Source organism: Acinonyx jubatus, chromosome C1 (assembly GCF_027475565.1).
Source record: "Acinonyx jubatus isolate Ajub_Pintada_27869175 chromosome C1, VMU_Ajub_asm_v1.0, whole genome shotgun sequence".
NCBI lineage: Eukaryota > Metazoa > Chordata > Mammalia > Carnivora > Felidae > Acinonyx > Acinonyx jubatus.
Genome location: NC_069381.1, coordinates 102238455 through 102262747, shown reverse-complemented (window position 1 = coordinate 102262747; position 24293 = coordinate 102238455). Strand labels below are relative to the sequence as shown.

Below are 24293 nucleotides of genomic sequence, written 5' to 3'. Positions count from 1 at the left end.
AAGAGCATTAAGTAGCATAATTAAAAATGTCTCTTCCGGGGCGCCTGGGTGACTCAGTCGGTTAAGTGTCCGACTTTAGCTCAGGTCTTGATCTCATAGTTCATGGGTCTGAGCCCCGCGCCGGGCTCTGTTCTGACAGCTCAGAGCCTGGAGCCTGCTTCGGATTCTGTGTCTCCCTCTCTCTCTGCCCCTCCCCTGCTCATGCTCATGCTCTGTCTCTCGAAAATGAATAAACGTTAAAAAAATAAAGTCTCTTCCATGCAGCAATCCCATAGGGAATGACTGGTACAGTTAACGCCATGAAGAGAAACAGACTGCTTGCTATGTTGTGCTCAGAGGGATATTTGGGGGTTTTAAGAATTACGTTATGACATGAAGGGATTCCAATCTGTATCAAGTTTGTCAGAAACTATGTGACACATATGACTTTCATATCATTATGAAATATTAGAGCAGATTACCTCAGGCCACTCCAAGCTCTTATAATTATTACTAGGCTCCTGAGCTCCTTCCAAAATTGTGCGAGATGCCTGTAGATCCATCCTTCCTCCTCCCCTCCCAACCTCTTCACTCGTTTCATTCAAGCCCTTCTTGGATTTCGAGATTCCCCGCCTCGTCTCCAAGAGAAAATTTACCTTCTGCCTCCATGAAGCCTTCCTGTGTTGATCAGAAAATAGCCAAACATTCTGCTTCTCCTACTCGCATGTCCTCCTTATAAGGGACCCTCATAGTTATTCTAACCTCAAACACCTCAAATACTCAAATTCTAACCCAAATACCTCCAATCTTCATCCATTCCAAGTATCCCTGGAACACCTACTGCATGCCAGCTTCTGTTCCCAGATGCTGGTGCCGTATCAGTGAACGCAACGGACCATGATCTCGTTCTATGACCTTTGGTAAAAGTACGCATCTGATGGGCGTGGGATGTAAATCCAACTATTTGTGACTGTTGTTTAAGATCTCAGAAGGCAGAAATCTTAATTAGGTAAAATTATCTTGTGGTGCCACGTGTAATTAAGCAAATAAGAAATTTAAACTCAATGATACAACCTACCTTGGTAAGAGTGATCAGCAGTCCTCGGATAGATGTAACGATGATGATTCCAACCAGAATGAAGGAAATGTGTTGAGACCAGAACTTCACCTGCCACCATAGAAAGAAGGAAAAGTATCTGTGAAATCTCTGTTGAGAGACACGTGAAGGCTATTCTCCTGATACATTCTGATTGCTTATGTGACTGTGAGAGGGTACTTCATTGGGCCCAACCTGATTAAAAAAATTTTTTTTTAGGAAGGGAGAAAAGTAAGGTGCAACTAACAACACCTAGGAAGGTGGCAGTGCAAATCTTTTTTTTTTTTTTTTAATGTTTATTTATTTGAGCGAGAGAAAAGGAGCACGAGTGGGGGAGGGCAGAGAGAGGGAGAGAATTTCAAGCAGACTCTGCACTGTTAGCACAGAGCAGGCCCGACACGGGGCTTGAACTCACCAACTATGAGATCATGACCTGAGCTGAAATCAAGAGTCAGACACTTAACTGAGTCACATAGGCATCCCTGCAGTGGATATCTTAATGAGACTTAATCAAGACAGGACGGAAGCAAGTGCAGTGGAGTGATGAAAATAACACTAGTCAGTCTGAGGAAACAGAGATGGAGCTAATGATGCAGCTTCAATGTATTACGTGAAAAGCACGGATTAAAAGGAAATTAAATAGCAGCTAAATTACTTTTAACATCTGTGAAGGATAGTCCCCTCATTGCCCATAACTTTAAGAAATTATTCTTTTTATAATAAAAGAATATGTCAACATTCTCAGCTACAGTCTAGGACATAATTGACCTTCACTTGAATTACACGAGGGTACCTTTTTCTCCTCTTGGACTGCTTCATAGTGGCAGGCAGCTTTGGAACCCTGTGCTTGATTTGGGTCTGAAAAGTAGCTGCCAGGGAAGTGCTATTACTAACATCTAAAGGTGTTACTCAGAATTCTGAAACGTGGAGTATGCAGATGAATTGTAGATTAAATATATATATACACACACAGCAACTAAGTAGCCTCACAAAGCACTGATAAGGAAGAACACTTCTAATAACTGAGCCCAGGAAAAAATGAAAAGAGGAGAAGAAAACACATATGTAACAGTGAAGCATGGGTTATGGGATATTTTATAAACTACTTGAACGAAAGGTACCATGTTCCTTCATGTGAAAAAGTTTACACCATTGGTTTATCATCAAAAAACGTGCTTTGGGGTGCCTGGGTGGCTCAGTTAAGTGTCCAACTTCGGCTCAGGTCATGATCTCACAGTTCGTGGGTTCAAGCCCCACATCGGGCTCTGTGCTGACAGCTCAGAGCCTGGAGCCTGCTTTGGATTCTGTGTCTCCCTCTCTCTCTGTTCCTCCCCCGCTCATGCTCTTGTCTCTCTCTCTCTCCTTCAAAAATAAATAAAAACATTAAAACCAAAACAAAAACATGTGTTTTGAATTGTTTCTCAAGGACTGGAGCTCATTTTGCTCTGGTTCATTTTCATTTTATCCAGCATCTAGCTACCAGGAGCATGTCCAGCTGAGACAGATGGCTGGGGGTAGCATGCAGTCTGTCACTAGGATCCTAGCCCAGCTAAATGGTCCTCACAGGGACTAAGAGCATGACTCTGGGCTTACTATCAAAGTGCTAATCAACTAGAATCATTGGCTATATATATATATATGTGTGTGTGTACACACACACACACACACACACATATATATATATATATATTTTTTTAAATATACTCTTCTATTAATAAAGACAGAAAACATAAATCGGGACAAGAGTGTTTAATGATAGTGGTATCATAAAACAGGTAGAAAGAGAATTAAAACTGCACGGGTTACACTTACCATCTTTAGCTCAAAGTCCACATTAATTAATTGATAAAGATAAATTTTTTACAGCAGACATAATTTCACTTCTAACGTGGAACGCTAATTAGTAGTTAATTTTCTACTAGAGGAATCAAAGGTGAGTTTTGGATTTGAAGATCTCATTATATATCACAGAGAGAAGTATCTAATATTTGGTGGGGAGAAACTGGTGAGGAGTAGTCAGCTACAGAAAAGCAGAAGACGAACTATAGAAATAATCGGCATCTAAGTCAGTAATAAGTACCAGCCATCACTTACGGTTTTATGCCCTTTACAAATTTGCTCTAAGAATATGTCAAAAAACAATGGAGAATGGGAAGAACAAAAACAGACTTAATTCTTACATCAAATTGGATCCCCAGATAATTCACAGTGATCTCAATGCCTCTTGTGACAGGATCAGTTTTCCCAACCCGGTCAAAAACGATATTAATCGTTGCCTGTAAAGACACAGACCTTTATATATTAGAGCATCTCAATAATCACTATTTCAAAAAGTGACTCAAAATAATGAATTAATCAATATAACATCCTACAGGTAGATGTTCCATCCTACCTATCCTATAGGTAGATGTTCTTAAAAATTCAATTCTATTCTCAATCTAAATCATATATAAAACATCTATTATAGTTATTCACATATAGGCAAACAAAAGTCCTTATGTACCCTACCTTTTCTGTAAAAAATAAAGAGAAAAAAAGGCTATGGCATATGGCATGTATACCTTCGGTTAACAGAAGTCAGAAAGGTAACATTCTGGTGATACAGTTAGAGTGAAATCAAGGAATTCCAGGGTCATTCCCTCTGGTTATTTTCTGAATGCTCTAAGAGCAATCACTAAAATAATGAAAAGAGAGTTACAGCTAACAAGGCAATAAGAGATCAGATGGAATTATGAAAAATATCCAATTTATCCAAAAGAAGGCAGAAACAAAGAAAAAATGGAAAAAAGAACAGATGGGACAAATAAAAAACATAATAACAACATGGCTGTTTTCAACCCAACCATATTAATAATCACATTAAATGTAAATGGTCTAAACCAGGGTTGGCAAACTCTGACACTGTAGTGATAGTAGCCACAGATGATACGTAGATGAATGGCCTTGGCTGTCTTTCCAGTAAAACTTTATTTACAAAGGCAGGTGGTGGTTGGATTTGATCTGTGAGCTGTAGATGGCTGACTCTTGGTCTAAACATGCCAATTAAATGGCAGAGACTGTAAGACTGGATAAAAAAGCAAGACCCAATTGTACGTTGTTTATAAAAATCCACTTTAAATATAAATATACAAATAGGTTAAAAGTAAAAGAATGGAAGAAGATATACTAACACTAATAAAGAGAAAGAGAAGTCTGTATTAATATCAAAGTAGATTTCATAGCAGAAAATACTGCCAGGGATTAAAAGGGTCATTTCAATAAGGCGTTCAAAATGACCCAGAAGGTGCATGTACCAAATAACAGAGCTTTAAAATACATGAAGCAGAGGTGTCAGGAAGATGGTAGAGTAGGAGGATACTGAGCTCACCGTGTCTCAAACACATCAAGATAACAGCTATATCTGTGCAACTAACTCTACTCTGAAAACCACCGGAAGATTGGCAGAACAGACCATCCACAGTTAAGTGTTGGGAGGCCACATTGAAAAGGGTAGGAGGGGCTGAGACACGGTTGGGAACCAACCCCCACCCGTCTGTGAGACTAACCACAAACAGGAGGGACACCACAAGCACAGAGGAGAGGATCAGACCCCACCCTAGGCACCCGAGGCAGTGGGATGAGGAATTCCGGTAACATGTGGCTTTGAAAACCAGTGGGGCTTAACTTGGGGAGCTTGTAAAATCAGCAGGGCTAAACTCCAGGTACTTTAAAAATTAGCAAGGCCTAACTCTGGAAGAGCCAGAGGGCAACAGGAAACAAATCCCTGCCCTTGAAGAGCTAGAATAAATACCTTGGCCTGAGAGACAGCAAAGAAGCAGCAGTTTGAAAAGTGCCCAGGGTATATGTGAAGAATATTCATTTATTAATCTCAGTATGTGCTGGAGGCGCAGGGAGACTTCAAGAACAAAACTGCTGGGCACCATTTCTCTTCTCCTCCCCCAGCCTAGATAGCCAGACACCTGTGGGCACCAGGGCTAATACTCCCTACCTATCTCGCTAGCACCAAGTGCCCTGGCCCCATGTTCACCTGGGGACCTGCCTGCCTCGGCAGGTGGCCCTCTAGCACAGCTCCTGCCCTACTACAAGCAGCCTTAGCAGGGACCAGCACCACTCCAGAGGGACTGCTGTCTTGGGGAAGGGGAGAGATTACATCAGTGTGCCCATAGTTCCAGCAGCTGAGCCTCTTAGTTGGCTGTGCAGGGACCAAACCCTGCCCAGTGTGCCCAGAGCAGCCCAGAGATGTGCAGCCATCTGGGCTGAAGGCAAATGCAACTCAGCCACAGCAGTAGGGCGCATGTTTCCCACAGAGGAGACACCCTTGGAGCACCTGGTTTTGGTGACCAGGGACACTGCACTACAGGGCACCACCGGGTCTCTTCTACACAAGGCCATTACTATCAAGACCAGGAGTCACAGCTGGCCCCCAATACACAGAAACAAACAGAGAGCTAGATAAAACGAGGAGACAGAGGAATATGTCCCAAATGAAAGCACAGGACAAAATCATAGCAAAAGAGCTAATCAAACTGAGAAAGGCAATATACCTAGATAAAGAACTCAAAGCAATGGTCATAAAGATACTCATTGGACTTGAGAAAAAGTGGATGAACTCAAGGAGAACTTCAACAAAAACATAAAAAAGAACTAGAGATGAAGAATGCAATAACTAAAATTAAAAAAAGCACACTAGAGGGAAGGGCAGATTAGAGGATGCAGAATGGATCAGCAATCTGGAAGACAGGGTAATGGAAAGCAACAAAGCTAAACAGCAAAAAGGAAAAAAAAGGAATAAAAAATGAGAAAAGGTTAAAGGAACTCAGCAACTCCATCAAGTGTAGTAACATTCGTATTATAGGGATCCCAGAAGGAGAAGAGAGAGAGAGAAGGGGGCAGAAAACATCTTTGAAGAAATAACAGCTAAAAACTTGTCTATTCTGGGGAAGGAAACAGACATCCGAATCCAGAAAGCACAGAGAGCCCCTAACAAGATTAACCCAAAGAGGTCCACACCAAGATGTGTAATAATGAAAATAGCAGGAAGTAATGATAAAGAGAATTTTAAAAGCAGCAAGAGGGGTGCCTGGGTGGCTCAGTCGGTTGAGCATCCGACTATGGCTCAGGTCATGATCTCACAGTTCATGGGTTTGAGCCCCGCGTTGGGCTCTGTGCTGACAGTTCAGAGCCCAGAGCCTGCTTCCGATTCTGTGTCTCCCTCTCTTTCTGCCCCTCCCCCACTCACACTCTGTCTCTCTCTCCTTCAAAAATAAATAAACATTAAAAAAAAATTTAAAAAAAAGCAGCAAGAGAAAAATAAAACCAGTTACTACCGAAGGGAAACCCTACAAAGCTATTAGTTGATTTTTCACCAGAAACTTTGTAGGCCAGAAAGCAGTGGCATGATACATTCAAAGTACTGGAAGGAAGACCTGGAACCAAGAATACTCTACAAGCAAGATTATCATTCAGAATAAAAAAAGATACAAAAAGTTTCCCAGACAAAAGTTCAAGGATGAAATCACCACTAAATAAGCCTTACAAGAAATGTCAAAGGGAATTCTTTGAGTGGAAAGAAAAGGCCATAATTAGGGGAAAATTATGAAAGGAAAAACTTTCACAGGTAAAAGCAAACATAGACAGTAGAGGGGCACCTGGGTGGCTCAGTTGGTTGAGTGTCCAACTCTTGATCTCAGCTCACACCATGATCTCACGTTCATGGGACTGACCCCTGCACTGGGCTCTGAGCTGACAATGAAAGCTTGCTTGGGATTCTCTCTCCCCCCATTGCCACCACCCCCCCCCCCCCCCCCGCTTCTCCCCTGCCTATGTGCACTCCCAAAATAAATAAATAAACTTAAAAAAATTCTACACATAATAGATTAATCACTTGTAAAGCCAGTATGGAGCAAAAGTAATAAAATCAATTATGTCTACAAAAACCAGTCAAGGAATACACAAAATAAAGAGATGTAAAATATGACATCATCTACATAAAATGTGGAGAGGGAATAAAAATGTACTTTTAGAGTGTGTGTGAACTTAAGCTCGAACTTAAGTTTGATCAACTTTACAGACTGCTATACACCCTTAGGTGTTATATATATATATATACACCTTAGGTGTTATATATAAACCTAATGCCAATCACAAATCAAAATCCTACAATAGATACATAGAAAGTAAAAAGAAAGGAATCCAAGCATAACACTAAAGAAAACCAACAAAACACAAGGGAAGAGAGTAACAGAAGAAGAAAGGAGCAGAGTACTACAAAAACAACCAGAAACAATGAACAAAATGGCAAGAAGTACATAAGTATCTATCTATCTATCTTTATTTATTTAGAGACAGACAGACAGACACAGACAGTGCATGCTCATAGCATGCACATGAGCGGGGGAGAAGGGCAGAAGAAGAGAGAGACAGAATCTTAAGCAGGCTCCATTCTCAGCGTGGGGCCCGATATGGGCTTGATCCCATAACCCTGGGATCATGACCTGAGCTGAAATCAAGAGTCTGACATTCAACCAACTGAGCCACTCAGGCGCCCCTCAATAATTACTTTGAATGTAAATGGTCTAAATTCTCTAATCAAAAGACAGAGGGTGACTGAATGGATAAAAAAACAAGACCCATCTATATGCTCCTTTAAGAGGCTCACTTCAGACCTAAAGACACATACAGACTGAACATGAAGGGCTGGAAAAAAAGCACCATGCAAAAGGTAGAAAAAAAAGGTAGAGTAGCAATACTTACATTAGATAAAGTAGACTTTAAAACAAAGACTATAGCAAGAGACAAAGAAGGCCACTACGTAATCATAAAGGGGTCAATCAAATAAGAGTATATAACAACTAAATATCTATGCCCTCAACACAGGAGTACCTAAATACATAAATAATAACAGACAACTAACACTCCACCTATATCAATGTAGATTATCCAGACAGAAATCAATAAGGAAACAGTGGCTTTGAACAACATCTTAGACCAAATGGACTTAAAAAAGATATACTGAACATCCCATCCAAAAAACCACTGAATACACATTCTTTTCAAGTACCCATTGAACAGTCCCCAGGATAAATAACATGTTAGGCCACAAACAATCTCAATAAATTTAAGAATACTGAGATCATATCATGCATCTTTTCCAACCACAATGATATGAAACTAAAAATTGATCACAAGAAAAAAATCTAAAAAGAATACCAATACATGGAGGCTAAATAGCATGCTCCTAAACAATGAACGGGTTAACCAAGGAATCAAGGAGGAGATAAAAAAAAATACAGGGAGACAAATGAAAATGAAAACACGATGGTTCCAAGTCTTTGAGATGCAGTAAAGAAAGCCATTCTAAGAGGGAATTTCATAGCAATACAAAACTAACTCAAGAAACAAAAAATCTCAAATAATCTAACCTCACACCTAAAAGAGCTAGACTTTGAAAGAACAAAGCCCAAAGCTAGCAGAAGGAAGGAAGCAATAAAGATTAGAGCAGAAATAAATGAAATAGAGGGGAAAAAAAAAACCCACACAAAACCAAAACCCCACAAATCCAATGAAACCAGAACCTGTTTCTTTGAAAAGATCAACAAAATTGATAAACCTTTAGCCAGACTCATCAAGAGAGAAGACTCAAAATCAGAAATAAAGGAGGAGAAATAACCATTGACACGACAGAAATACAAAGGATTAGAAGAGACTATAATGGGGGTGCCTGGGTGGCTCAGTTGGTTGAGCCACCGACTTCGGCTCGGGTCCTGATCTCACAGCTCGTGAGTTTGAGCCCCGCATCGGGCTCTGTGCTGACAGCTTGCAGCCTGGAGTCTGCTTTGGATTCTGTCTCCCTCTCTCTCTGCCCCTAACCCACTCGCATTCTGTCTCTGTCTCTCTCAAAAATAAAGAAGCATTAAAAAAATTTTTTTTAGAAAGAAGAGACTATAATGAAAAACTATGCCAACAAACTGGACAACCTAGAAGAAATGGATAAATTCCTAGAAACATATAATCCTCCAAAACTGAATCAGGAAGAAATAGAAAATCTAAACAGAGCAATTAGTAGCAATGAAATTCAATCAGTAATAATAATAAAACAACAACAACAACAGAAGCCCAGGATCAGATCGTCCCACAGGTGAATTCTACCAAACATTTAACAAAGACTTAACACCAAAGAGGCGAAAGACCTACACTGTGAAAACTATAAAGCACTGATGAAAAAAAGTGAAGATGAATCAAATGGAAAGATATTCCATGCTTGTTGTACACCTTAAACTAATGTAACATTATCTACAGAAAGAAAGAAAGAGAGTTAATACCTATTCTTCTCAAACGATTTCAAAAAATAGAAGAGGAGGGAAACTTCTAAATTCACTCTATGAGGCCAGCATTTAAAATCCCTGATACCAAGACCAGACAGACACTACAAAAACAAACAAACAAAAAAGCTACGGGCCAATATTTCTTTTTTTTTTTTTTTTTTTTTTTTGAGGCAGAGAGAGAGCATGAACAGGGGAGGGTCAGAGAGAGGGAGACACAGAATCTGAAACAGGCTCCAGGCTCTGAACTGTCAGCACAGAGCTTGACGCGGGGCTTGAACTCACTGACCACGAGATCATGACCTGAGCCGAAGTCGGCTGCTTAACCAACTGAGCCACCCAGGCGCCCCTACAGGCCAATATTTCTGATGTACATATATGCAAAATTCCTTAACAAATTTTAGCAGACTGAATTCAATAATGCTCTTAAAAAAACCTGTCCACCATGATCAAGCAGAATTTATTCCAGGAATACCAGGGTGATCCAGTATTTACAAATCAAACATGATAAACAAAATCAACAAAATAAAGGATAAAAACCATATGCTCATCTCAATAGATGCAGAAAAAGCATTTGAGAAAATACAACATCCATTCATGATAAAGTGGTTTTAGAGGGAACAAAGTGGGGTTAGAGGAACAAACGTCAGCATAATAAAGCCATATATGAAAAATGTACACCTAACACCATACTCAATGGTGAAAAACAGAGCTTTTCCTCTAAGACTGGGAAGAAGACAAGGATGTCCACTTTCACCACTTTTATTCAACATTAATATTGAAGTCCTAGTTCCAGCAGTCAGATAAGAAAAAGAAATAGAAAGCATTCAGAATGATAAGGAAGACATTAAACTGACTGCAGATGACATAATAATATATACAGAAACCCTCAGAGACGCCACCAAAAACTATTAGAACTTATAAATTCAGTAAAGTTGCAGGTACAAAATTAATATACAGAAATTGGTTGCATTTCTATACACTAATAATGAAGTACCAGAAGGAAAAATTAAGAAAACAATCCTATTTACAACTGCACCAAAAAAGACGATCTAAGAATAAATTTAAACAAGGAGATAAAGACCTGTACTCTGAAAACTATAAAATATTGATGAAAGAAATTGAAGGCAACAAAAACAAATGGAAAGTTATTCTGTGCTCAAGGACTGAAAGAATCAGCATTATTAAAACGTCCATGCTACCCATAGCAATCTACAGATTCAAGCAATCCCTGTCTAAGTACCAACTGTATTTTTCACAGAACTAGAACGAATAATCCTAACATCTGTATGGAACCACGGAACACCCTGAACAGCCAAAGCAATTGTGAAAAAGAACAACGCTGGAGGTCTCACAATCCTGGAGTTCAAGATATGCTACTAAACTGTAGTAATCAAAACAGTATGGTAATGGCACATAAACAGACAGCTAGATCAATAGAACTAAATAGAGAGCTGAGAAACAAACCCATGCTTATACGGTCAATTAATCTATGACAAAGGAGGCAAGAATATACAGTGGAGAAAAGACTGTCTCTTCAATAAATGGTGTTGGGAAAACTGGACAGCTATATGCAAAAGAATGAAACTGGACCACTTTCTTATACTACATACAAAAATAAACTAAAAGTGGATTATGTACCTAAATGTGAGATCTGAAACCGTAAAACTCCTAGAAGAAAACATAGGCAGTAATTACTCTGACACTGACCATAGCAACATTTTTGTAAATATGTCTTGCAAGGCAAGCGAAACAAAAACAAACATTAACTACTAGGACTACACCAAAGTAAGAAGCTTTTGCACAGTGAAAGAAATCATTAACAAAACGAAAAGGCAACCTACTGAACGGGAAAAGGTATTTGCAAATGATGTATCTGATAAGGGATTAATATCCAAAATATATAAAGAACTTATACAACTCAACACCCCAAACACAATCCAGTTCAAAAGTGGGCAGAGGAACTAAAGAGGTATTTTTCCAAAGAAGACAAAGAGATGGCCCGCAAACACTTGAAAAGATGTTCAACATCGCTAGTCATCAGGGAACTGCAAATCAAAACCACAATAAGACATCACCTTACACCTGCCAGAATGCCTAGAATAAAAAAGACAAGAAATAACAAGTGTTGGTGAGGATGTAAAGTAAAAGGAACCCTTATGCAGTGTTGGTGGGAACGTTAATTGGTATAGCCACTGTGGAAAACAGTATGGAGGTTTTTCAAAAAATTAAAAATAAAAATACCATATGATCCAGTAATCCTGCTACTGGGTATTTACAGAAAGAGTATGAAAATGCTAATTCGAAAAACTATAGGCACCCCTATATTTACTGCAGCATTATTTACAACAGCGGAGATATAGAAGCAACCCAAGTGCCCATCAATAGATGAATGGATAAAAAAGATATGATGTATTCATACAATGGAATATTACTCAGCCACAAAAAAGAATGTGGTCTAGCCATTTGCAATAACGTGGATGGTCCTAGAGGGTATGATGCTAAGTGAAATAATTCAGACAAGGAAAGAAAGAACACTTGATTTTACTTACATGCAGAATCTTAAAACAAATGAACAAAGAAGTAAACAGACTCTTAAATACATATAACAAATTGGCAGTTGCCAGAAGGCAGGTAAGTAAAGGAATGTGTGAAATGGATAAAGGGGATTAAGAGGCACAAATTCTTAGTTATAAAATAAATAAGTCACAGAGATGCAATGCACAGCATAGAGAATATGGTCTATAATATTGTATAACATCGTATGGTGACAGACGGTGACCACACTTATAGTGGTGAGCACTCAGCAATGTATTGAATTGTTGAATCAAATATACTGTACACCTGAAACTAACATTGTATGTTAATTATAAGTAAAAAAAAAAAAACGCACAAAGCACAGAGAACTAAAAAGAGAAATAGACAAATCCATAACAATGGTTTGAAATGTCATCACCTCCTCTCAATAACTGAGAAGATAGAAAAATCAGCAAGGATACAGAAAACTAACAATACTACCAACCAACTTGATCTAATTGAGATTTATACAACATTCTAACCAGCAAGAGCAAAATACACACTCTACTCAAGTGCACATGGGATGGATATTAGCCATGGTTGAAAATATTCTGGGCAGAAAACAAGTCTCAATAAATTTGAAGAGATCAAATTTAAGACAAATCAAAGCACGTTCTCAGATCACATGGTTTAAACTTGAAATCAATTACAGGATGATATTCCTCTGATCACCAAATATTGGATAACATACTTCTAAATAACCCATGAGTCAAAGAAAAGGAATTATACATATTTTGAACTGAATGAAATAAAAATACAACACACATCTGAAATGCTACATTTTGAATCAATGTAATATACTATACCAGCCAACTAAAAAGAAAAAATATCATATGGTCCTCTCAATAGATGCAGAAAAAGCATTTGACAAAATCAAACACATGTTCATGATTAAAAACACTCAAGAAACTATGAATAGAAGGGACTTCCTCAACCTGATAAAGGGCATCTAGGAAAAGCCAACAGCTAACACCATACTTCATGGCATAAGACTGGATGCTTTCCCCCTAAAATGAAGAACAAGATTAGGATGACTGCTCTTACCACTTGTTTAATTTTGTACTTTGGTGTGATATGGCTGAAGGAGAAGAAAGATGAGATAGAATGGGATAGGATGGGAGGGGAGGGGAGGGGAGGGGAGGGGAGGGGAAGGGTAGGGAAGGGAAGGGAGGGGAGAGGAGGGAGGGGAAGGGAAGGGAAGGGAAGGGAAGGGAAGGGAAGGGAAGGGAAGGGAGGGGAGAGGAAGGGGAGGGGAGAGGAAGGGGAGGGGAGAGGAAGGGGAGGAGAGGGAAGGGAAGGGAAGGGAAGGGAAGGGAAGGGAAGGGAAGGGAAGAAAATAAAAGGCATCCAGAAAAGAAACAAGGAAGCAAAACTGTATTTGCAGAGAACAGATTGTCTATGTAGAAAAAAATCCTATGAAATCTACAAAAAACTTTAAAAATAAGCGGGTTTAGCAAGGTTGCAGGATATGAAATCAACAGACAAGAATCAACTGTGTAACTACATAATTATACTAGATACAATTGTGTATCTACTAACACTCAGAAACTGAAATTATAAAAACATTCCCATTTATAATAGCATCAAAAATATATTTGAGATAAATCTGAAAAATGTAAAAGATCTATACACTAAAAACTATAAACAATGCTGAGTGAAACTACAGAAGATCTAAATAAATGGTTACACCGTGTTCATGAATTGTAAGACTCAATGTTAAGTCAAAATTAAGTCAAATTGATCTGAAGATTCAATGACATTCTAATACATATTTCAGCAGGTATTTTTGTATTCAGCAGTAATTAAAAACTGATTCTAAAATTCATATGGAAATGCAAAGGGCACAGAATGGCCAAAACAAATTTTAAAAAAGGAGAAAAAAAGAGTATTATTTATTTCAAGACTTATTAACATATATATCAATAGGAAAAAACAAATAGAAAAAATTGTGGTCAATTAGTTTTTGACAAAATTGCAAAGTCAATTCAATGGAGAAAGGATAATCTTTTCCACAAATGGTGCTACAACAAGTAGATATCTATGCGAAAAAAATGAACTTGGATCCACACTCCAACATCATATGAGAAAATTAACACCAGATGGATCATGGACGTAAATGTAAAAACCTCAAACTATAAAATGTATAGAATAAGACAAGAAAAACATCTTTGTGACCTTGGGTTAGGCCAAGATTTCTTAGATACCACACCAAAAGCATAACCCATAATAGAAAACAAAAGATACAGCAGACTTCATCAAAATTAAGAACTTCAATTCTTTGAAAGATACTACTAAGAGAATGACAAGCCAAGCCAGTGACTGGGAGAGAATATGTGAAAATCACATTTGATAAAGGGTTTCCAGAATGCAATGAAAAATATGCAAAACCCAATAAAAAAGAAGCCTAATTTAAAAGATGGCAAATAGTTACCCCACCCTCTCACATATACAGGTGGCAAATCAACACATGAAAAGTTGTTCAACATCATTAGGCATTAGGAAAATACAAATTAAACAATTCAATGCCACCTCATACCTATTAGAATGTCTAAAAGACTGACTACAAAATGTCAGCACGGATGTGGAGTAAACGAAATTCTCAAACACTGCAGGTGGGAATGTAATAGGGTACAACCTCTTTGGAAAAGTTTGGCCATTTCATACATTTGCCATGTGACCTAGCCTGTTTCCTCATAACAGGAAAGAGAGCACATGTCCACATATAAACTTATACACAGATGTTCATAGCAGCTTTATTTGTAACATCCCCAAAGTGGAAACAAATACCCATCAGCAGGTGAACAGATAAACAGACTGTGGTACAATAACACAACGGAATACTACTCAGCAATGAGAAGGAATAAACTATTGACCACACGATAACATGAATGAAACATAAAGTAATTATGCTGAGTAAAAGCTGCCAGACAGAAAAAGGGTACATAATTTAAGACTCTATATACATAAAATTCTAGAAAATATAAGTGGTTACCTGGGGACACATGAGAGAGACATTACAAGGGGGTACAAAGAAGATTTTGGAAGTGATGGATGGGTATGTTCTCTCCAAAGTGTGGTGATAGTTGTTGGACAGGTGTCTACATAGGTCAAAACTTACCCAACTATACCCTTTAAATATGTGCAGTTTACTGAATGTCAATTACACCTCCATAAAGCTGTTAAAAATGATATGCTCCTCTAAAGGCTATGTCTTGGGAAAAACTTTTTAGTAGCTTAGTTAATTGAACATACTATCTTCATTTATCTTCTCCACTGAATGAATCAGGATTTAAAAAGGTCCTCTGAATAGGCATTGACATCAATTTATTATAACATTAGATCCATTAAAATCCAGAATCTTCCATTCATCTATACTGATCAAAATTAACAAGCTGACAAAGCTCCTCTTTGTGCAAACACAGCCCCAGTAGGAAAGTCACCAAAACAGAAAGTCCAATCAGCCTTTTCTGTAATCACACTGAAATCCACGAATACCTACAGATGAGACACAAAATGAATGTACACAAAATGCACATAAAGAATATGGCATTGAGAGTGCCACATAAGATGAATTTATCTGTAGAAATAATGTTTTGGAATTTACTTTGTATTTAATTTTTTTAGGTATATACAGATGATTAAAAAGGAGAAGTAGTTTCTGTTCTGAGCTGAAGGTAGGGATTGTATTACATAGATATACTCATGGGTAATATGGAAAGCAGAGTGTAAAATAAAAAAAACCTTTGTATTCCTTTCATGTAGTTTATAAACTAAGACCTTACTAATGATTTCTGACTGAAGAAAAATACAATTCCTCTTTTCTATGTGACATAAAAATGAGATGTGGGGGGAGGGGCACCTGGGTGTGGCTCAGTCCCTTAAGCATCCAAGTCTTGATTTCGGCTCAGGTCATGATCTCATGGTCCATGAGATTGCACCCTGCTTCGAGCTCAGAATTGACAACGTGGAGGCTGTTGAGGATTCGCTCTCCCTCCCTCTCTGCCCCTCCCCTGCTCATTCTCCCTCCCTCTCTCTCAAAATAAACATTAAATTAAAAACAATTTTTTTTTAATGTTTATTTATTTTTGAGAGAGAACGTGCACAAGCATGAGAGGGGTAGAGAGACAGGGAGACCCAGAATCTGAAGGAGGCTCCAGCCTCTGAGCTGTCAGCACAGAGCTCAATGTGGGGCTCAAACCCATGAGCAATGAAATCATGACCTGAGCAGAAGTTGGACGCTTAACTGGCCAAGCCACCCACGCATCCCAAACATTAAAAAAATTTTTTTAAAAAGAAAAGGGGGAGAGTCAGGCTCGGGGATGTGAAAGATATCATTCTCTGTTGACGCCTTTGGATTTAGAATTTACAAACCTACTTTTCTCTCTGCCATTACCAGGGAAAATAACCTAAACCCTGACAGTTAAAACTAATATACTTACCATGAAAATTTTCCAAACACAGTAAATAGAGAAAAAGTAACCCAGAAAATTGAAGTATTTTCCCTTAAATGTTTTGGAATATTCTATTCTCTCCTGAGGGAAAACAAATACAGAACATGGTTAGTCTCAGCAAAATGTAAACTTTATACTCAGCTAAAACATTCCTGCCTCTATGAATCACTGTTTTGCCAGAGCGAAAAACCCACACATGGCTTCATAATATTAAAATAATACTAGGGGCGCTTGGGTGGCTCAGTTGGTTAAGCGGCCAACTTCGGCTCAGGTCCTGATCTCGCGGTCTGTGAGTTCGAGCCCCGCATCGGGCTCTGTGCTGACAATTCAGAGCCTGGAGCCTGTTTCAGATTCTGTGTCTCCCTCTCTCTCTGACCCTCCCCCATTCATGCTCTGTCTCTCCCTGTCTCAAAAATAAATAAACGTTAAAAAAAAAAAAATACTAGCGGGAAACATTTATTGAATGCTTACTTTAAGCACCAAACTGGGATAAACACCTTACATACATTATCTCCTTTAATTTTTATAACAACTCTTCTATGTTCTATTATCTTAATCTTACACAGGAGAAAACTGAGGCTTACGGGGTGGGGGGTGTGGTGTTAGGTAACTTGCCCAAGGTCGCACAGATAGTGAGTAGGGGAATTGAAGCTCAAGTCGGTCTTCAAAGCCTATGCTACCTCTATATTATGGCTATTCCAATGAAGTGATCCTTAAAAAGGATAAAAATAGTTTGAATGACCTTAGCTAATAGATTTTACATACTTAAGTTATATGGCATTTTTACATAAATTATATGGCATTTTAACTTGAGGAAAGTTAGGTCACTTCTTGGTCTGGATCCTTTAAAACATGGCTAGATCATGGCATCACTCTTGCAATATTATTAACTTCTATAGGAATAAAAAGCAACCAGAGGAGCTACCATCTTGACCCTGAATCAGTAGGGGGTGGTGTGAGCCATCTTCCCGGATGTTGAAAAAACCTCGCCCGACTATCCCACTAATTTTTATTATTGAGAGCGTTCCATTAAGAATTTTGCTAGGGGGTAGGAACAATGTCATGAAGAACAGACTCTTAATGCTTCATGGCTGATACTGGAGCTATGAGGTCTCTCTTGTGCTGGGTGGCCATAGAGGATGCTACAAAGCTATTTAGTTTTGTTCTGCCTTCAACCGTACTGATTAAAAACCACACTTCCGTTTCCTTTCTCTGTACCTTGGTAGCATACAGATCAGCTGTTTCCAGAAAAAGCTGCCTGCTTAGTTCTTCCAAAGCGTCCACTTCCTGTTGGATAAGAGTGAGATCTGGCACAAAATGGGCATCAAGGTTTAAATCACATAGAAGTTTCAAGAAATAGCAATGAAGAAATCATATGCTTTTGGTTTCTCCTAGCCTGGATATTCAATTTCCTGCTTCATGCCCAGCAGTACTCCTTCAGAGCAGTTTTCCCAACCTCCAACACAGGTGTGAAAAAGCTTCTCCCCCAAGAGCATTACCAAATACCTATCATTCAGTTTCTCACTAGTTCAAGTGGCTCAGACAGATGGTTTTGTTGTTGCTTTTCTTTAATTAGAGTAAGTCAAATGTAACCTTGAAATCTCAAATAGTTACAGAGTAAAACTCCTATAATATAGCGTAATTTCCCCCTAAATTATCTGAATAAATATAATGTTAGGAAAGGGAATTAACACTACTGAGTTTAATACAGGCTGGGATTTATAAACATTTCCTTCTTTAGTTCTTTATAGACATTATCTTCTATTATTCTCATAAAGTCCCATGAGATAGGTGTTATTACCCATTTTGCAGATCAGGAAAGTAAAGCTCAGATATGCCTTCCTCCAAGGTCTGCTCTTTCCATTACACTATGCTACTTTCCAAGAACTCAGTGAGGGCCTGTTATTGTCTCCATTGAGGAAACAGGGGCTCAGAGAGGGAAATAATTTTAATACTGATACTTTTGCTGATTTGACTTACTATCACTAAGATAGCTTAAACCTAAACTTTAGCTTTTATGGACTTTAAAGTCATAAAAAATAGTGAAAATAGCCCAAGTCAGAAGATTCACTTTGGTCCAGAGCCTCCCTAACTCTGTGACTTTTTCTGCTAGAGGCAGGCATTCTACTGCCTTCTGCAGATACTGCCCCCTTCACCCCCTCCCTTTTTTTTTTTAAACAAATGGAAGGTTGTGGCAATCCTGCATTGGACAAGTCTATGGGCACCATTTGTGTCTCTACCAAAATGTATCACATTTTGGTAATTTTCACCGTATTTCAAGCTTTTTCATTATTATTACATTTGTTATGGTGATTTGTGATCAGCGATTACCACTCACTTAAAGTTCAGGTAATGATTAGCATTTTTTAGCGATAGTTTAAACTAAGGTATGTACATTTTTTTTTTAAGAATGCTATTGCACACTCAATAGGATACAGTATAGTGTGAACAAAACTTTTATATGTACTGGGAAACCGAAATATTCATCTGACTCACTTTATGGCGATATTTGCTTTATTGCGATGTTCTGGACCCACACCTGTAACATCTCTGAGGTATGCCTGTACTGCTCAAATCACCATAGTGCCCTTCGGCTCCTTCTTCAGTAGTGGCTGCTACTGGGATGGTCCAGGCCACCAAACAACAGGGTTTAACTAGTTACATGTCTGCCTCTCCCATGATTAGATGGTCAGCTTCTTGAGGAGAGAGGGTACATACTCTGTTCATCATTTTATCCCTCAGGACTCTGCCTGGAAATAGAAGATATGAAATAAATGTCTCCAGGTAAATGAATTCAATGTAATCCTTTTTTTCTTCTCTCATGGTCATCCTGCCTTTCTTCGGTCCAATTCTTACCTACATTTGACACCGGAAAGATATGTCACAATTTATAGCAAGGACAGATTACATCCTTTTCCTCCAATTGAAGCAAAAGGGAATTTGTACTTCCCTCAGGCTAGAGAAGGAAGGAGGAACATGCTATCTCACCCCAGCCCCCCCCCCCCCCCCCCCCCCCGCAATTTTGACTTAATAGCCTGGTAGACACAAAGAGATTTTGTTGCTCAATCTGGGAATCAAACACTGCAACCAACTGGGCCAAGAACAACCCATTAAACCCAATATCCTTGATCCTTCAAACTAAAAGTCAATGAAGATACAGTGCTGCTTAAAAGTTGTTTAGCAATACCGATCGCTTTAGAAATGGGCCCTTACCAGCTCATATACATACAAACCACCCATTTTCAGGAGTCACTGTGTTTTATGTTAGTTTTTCAGACCTAGGAAATAGAATAGTGTAGAGGAAAGAACTAAAAGGAGGTCCTATCTTTGCCACAAACCACAGTGTGACTTAACCTCTCTGGGTCTATTTTCTCATCTGTAAAATGGAAAGAGTGACTTTTAGGATTTCTTGAGCTCAAAGACAATGGTTTTATGATCTTTTAGGGGCACTGGAGAGATGACTCTGTATTTCCTAAGCCTAGCCCTGGCCAGCTGGACTCTGATGCAGTCAGGTACCTTAGAGAAGACCACCCCAACACTACTTTTTTCTTCTGGCCTTGGTCCATCCAGAGTTGAGAAAAAGAATCAGGCAGAGGGATAAAGGATACTTTCACTTCCTGGTGCTGAAGTGGTAACACTTTTTATCATTCCCCAGAATCCTGATGGTTTGTTATGCACCTCCCCCTTCTGGAACATAGTTCTCCGTGTCATTGCCATCCTGAAAGGAAAGAAAAGATAAAACCTCAGCAGGGAGCTTTAATCCTCATAGTCGGTATTCATCCACCTTCTAGTCTCATAACTGCCCTTTTCCCTTGCTGAGCTGTTCAGGAAAGAATGCAAACTCCGGAGTCCCGCTTTGCCACTACTCACAACCAAGGGGAAACTGTACACTCCCAAGAAGCAATGTGGCCTATGCAAAGGAGCACAGAATTTGGCGAAGGCAAGAAATGTGAAGATTGGCTCTAACTGAGAAACTAGAAGACTGCAGAGTTTTCATTTCCTCATCTCTGGATGGGTGTGAAGATCACTGAAACCGTATATAAGAACTCATGCCGTCAACTACAAAGCTCTATACTTATATTAGTAATTTTTACCATTATCATTTAAGGACAAAATAGTTAACACACCTGAAGGGCCAGGTTCAGGGTAAGAACTAAAAAGTTTCCTTCCTTTTTGAAAGCAGACAAAGAACAAAAACTAAATGCAGGAAAATCACATAAATCTAGTCTTTTTTTTTTTTTTAAAGTTTATTTATTAATTTTGAGAGAGACAGAGACAGCATGAGTTGGGGAGGGGCAGAGAGAGAGAGAGGGACAGAGAGAGAGAATCCCAAGCAGGCTCCATGCTGGCAGCACAGAGCCTGATGCCGGGCTTGAACCCACAAAACCATGAGATCATGACCTGAGCCAAAACCAAGAGTCAGACACTTTAACCGACTGAGCCACCCAGGTGGCCCTCTGTGGGCTAGATTCTTTAAGACAGTGATTAAAGGTATTAACAATAAGAATATGAGGTATATTGGGTCATGCTGACTTAATTTTCTTCTCAAAATGACCTTTGCCTGGATATCGAGTGAATGGGATATAGCTCCAAGTTTTAGCTCTTTAATTACACATGTTCACTATAACTTAGCATTGTTGGAAGAGGTCATTAACAACCAAGAAGAGGCTCACTAGGAAGCTTTTGACTTGGGAGAACTAAGGGTTATGAGTCTTGCCATTTTCGTAGGTGGAAAAGCTGGAGCAAGTGTATGAAGAAGGAAGAGGTTCTATCTTACTCATTTGAAAGTTCACTTCAGTTTACCGGGCCGGATTAAAAGAGAGGCAGTGGGGAGAGAGGGAGCACTGAGGCCCATTTCTATTGTCCTTAGTTTCGATGCCTACAGCACGACAAATGCAACGACTGGCTGTGGAGTGGAACTGGTTGATGATGTCAAGGTGACCGACACTGTATCGTGGCCCCGGAATAGGCAGGGAGGCACAATCACTGGAAGAAGTGAAGGCTGGCTGCACACAACAAGCGTGACCTTGTTTTAAATGACTCACTTTCACTTTTAATTTTATCACTTTAGCCTAAACCAATTTTGCTCTTTCTTACCATAAGTTGCAGATGAGAAATAAACATGTCTTTTTAAAAGAAATGGTTAACATTATCAGACTTCCGGAGATGTGGTAAAAAAGAAAGAAATAGTACGAGGTACTTGTACTTTTATCTTGAACTTTTTGTCACTATCATCAACACCACATCCTGTGACCATCATCATTATTGCCTCTTTATGATAAGGGCAGTCCAGAACGAGAAATTATTTTTTCATTATTAGCTGGATGCCATTAAAAAACCCCACAGTCTGGAAAAACATGCGCCTGGCTGAGGTTTGGTGGTAGTTTGCAAGTCAAGAGGCTGAAAAGTGTCTACTGTGGTTTAAATATACCATTCCACTATTCTTCTGGTACAAACTAGAAAGGTGGGAAGAAAGCAATTACTTTTCCTTTCTAATTAAACATTTTGAGGTATTGTAGATTCACATGTGGTATAAGAAATTACAGAGACATCCCACACACCCTTTCCCCAGCTTTCCCCAATGGAAACATCTTGCAAATTTATAGTACAATAGCACAACCAGGGTATTGACACTGATACGGTCAAGATACAGAATATTTCCATCACTACAAGGATCCCTCACAATGCCCTTGTACAGCCCACTTCCCCCCTCTCCCCTCTGACTCCTCTTTAACCACCTAGCAACCACAAATCTGTTTTCCGTTTCCATTCTGTCAGTTCAAAAATGTAATAGAAATAGAATCAGATAGTATGGAACCTTTGCAGATTGGCTTTTTTCACTCAGCATAATTTTCTGGAGATTCACCCAGGCTGTTTTAGCGACAGTTCATTCATTTCGTTCATTTTTATTACTCAGTAGTATTCTGTACATGTGTGACCCCGTAACCATTCATTCACTAAAGGGTATCTGGGTTATTTCCAATTTGGGCCACTATGAATAAAACTGCTACAAACGTCAGTGTACAAGTTTTCTGTGAACCCAACTCTTTTCTCTGGCATGAATGCTGAGGAAGGCAGTTGCTGGGTTGTGTGGTTGTTGCAGGTTTAGTTTTTAAAGAAAGTGCTAAATGTGTTCCCGAATTACTATTCTACATTTTAACCAGCAATGTATGAGTAATCTAGCTTCTCTGCATCCTTGCTAGGATTTGGTGTCGCTTATTTATGTTAGCCATTCTAATACGTGTATAGTGGTATCTCATAGTTTTAATTGCATTTGTCTCACGTTTTAGGATGTTAAAACATCTTTCCACCTACTTCATAGCAATCTACATATGCTCTGCAATGAATATCTCCATGTCTTTTGCCTATTTTCTAATTGGACTTTTTTTTTTTAGCTCTGTTTTGAAAGTTTTTATATTTTAGATACTAGTTTTTTCTCAGATCTGTGGTTTACAAATATTTCCCCCCAGTCTGTAATTTGTCTTTTCACCCTGAGCAGGGTCTTTCCCAGAGCAGAAGTTTGTGGTGTGGATGAAGTCTACTTTATCAATTTTTCCTTTTATATGTTTGGTGTCAAATCCATGAACTCTTTGCTTAGCCCTAGAGCCCTCCTAAGACTTCCTATGTTTCTTTCTTCCTAAGTTGTAAAGTTGTACCGTTTGAGTTAATTTTTGTGTAAGATGTGAGATTTATATTGAGATTCATTTTTTAAAAAATCTATGAAGGGGTGCCTGGGTGGCTCAGTCAGTTAAATGTCTGACTTTGGCTCAGGTCACGATCTTGTGGTTCCTGAGTTCAAGCCCCACACTGGGCTCTGTGCTGACAGCTCAGAGCCTGGAGTCTGCTTCAGATTCTGTGTCTCCCTCTCTCTGCCCCTCCCCTGCTCTGTCTCTGTCTCTCTCTCAAAAATAAACATTAAAAAAATGTTTTTTAAATCTATGGCTATCCGATTGCTCTAGAACTATTTGTTGAAAAAGCGATCTTTGCTGACATGCTCTTGGATCTTTGTAAAAAAATTACTTGGGCATATTTGTGTTGGTCTATGTCTGAGTTTTCTGCTCTTTTCTATTGATATGTGTCTACACCTCTGCCCATACCACACAGTCTTGGTTAGTATAGCTATATAATAAACTTTGAAATCAGACTGATTCTTTCCATTTTATTCTTTTTCAAAATTGTTTTAGCTATTCTAAGTACTTTTGCCTTTCCATATAAAATCTACAAAAAATCTTGTTGGGATATATGTTAAAGCTGTGTATCAGTGTGGAGAGAACTGACATATCTACTATTTTGAGTCTTCTAATCTATAAACTTGGTATGCCTCTCTATGTAGATATTTGATTTCTTTGATTAGCATTTTATAGTTTTCAGCATGTAAGACCTATATATGTTTTGTTAGACTTACATCTAAGTATTTCATTTTTTGAGTGATTGTAATTGGTATTGTATTTCTAAATGTCAGTTTAAAGAAATACTTTAAGTCTCTGTGTTTATTATGTACCTGCAACCCTGTTAAACGACCATTATTTTGCATTGTTCCCCTGTGGAAAATAAGCTTAAGAATTCTGTACACTTGCACCAGTGGGTTAACAAGGCTTAGGGCAGAAAGCCACTATGGGGCAAAAGTGCCCAAGGTTAGTCACTAAGTAAAACAAGGCTTAGGGAGAAAAGCCACCTCCACAGGACAGAAGCCTCTGAGAATAGAGGGACAAAGCCACTACGGGGCGAAAGTGCCCAAGGTTAGCTAGTAGAAAGGTGCCTTGTTAGCCTTGAGGCAGCGCGCTCCAGCAATCTTACACTTTGGAGAGAACAGCTACGTGGCTGTATCGCCCACAGAGAAACACTGTCCATCTGGCATCTGGCGCCAAT

General features: G+C 38.9%; 1 protein-coding gene across 1 annotated transcript in view; it reads right to left on the bottom strand.

Moving 5' to 3' along the window:
• Positions 1-24293, bottom strand: part of GPR89A (G protein-coupled receptor 89A) — a 59536-nt gene that overhangs the window by 891 nt on the left and 34352 nt on the right. The window contains exons 8-12 of the mRNA XM_015084242.3: positions 20033-20142; positions 17643-17731; positions 16413-16505; positions 3256-3351; positions 1058-1147 (exon numbers count right to left, since the gene is read on the bottom strand). Of these exons, the coding sequence (XP_014939728.1) occupies positions 1058-1147; positions 3256-3351; positions 16413-16505; positions 17643-17731; positions 20033-20142 (478 nt within the window). The remainder of the gene's footprint in view (positions 1-1057; positions 1148-3255; positions 3352-16412; positions 16506-17642; positions 17732-20032; positions 20143-24293) is intronic.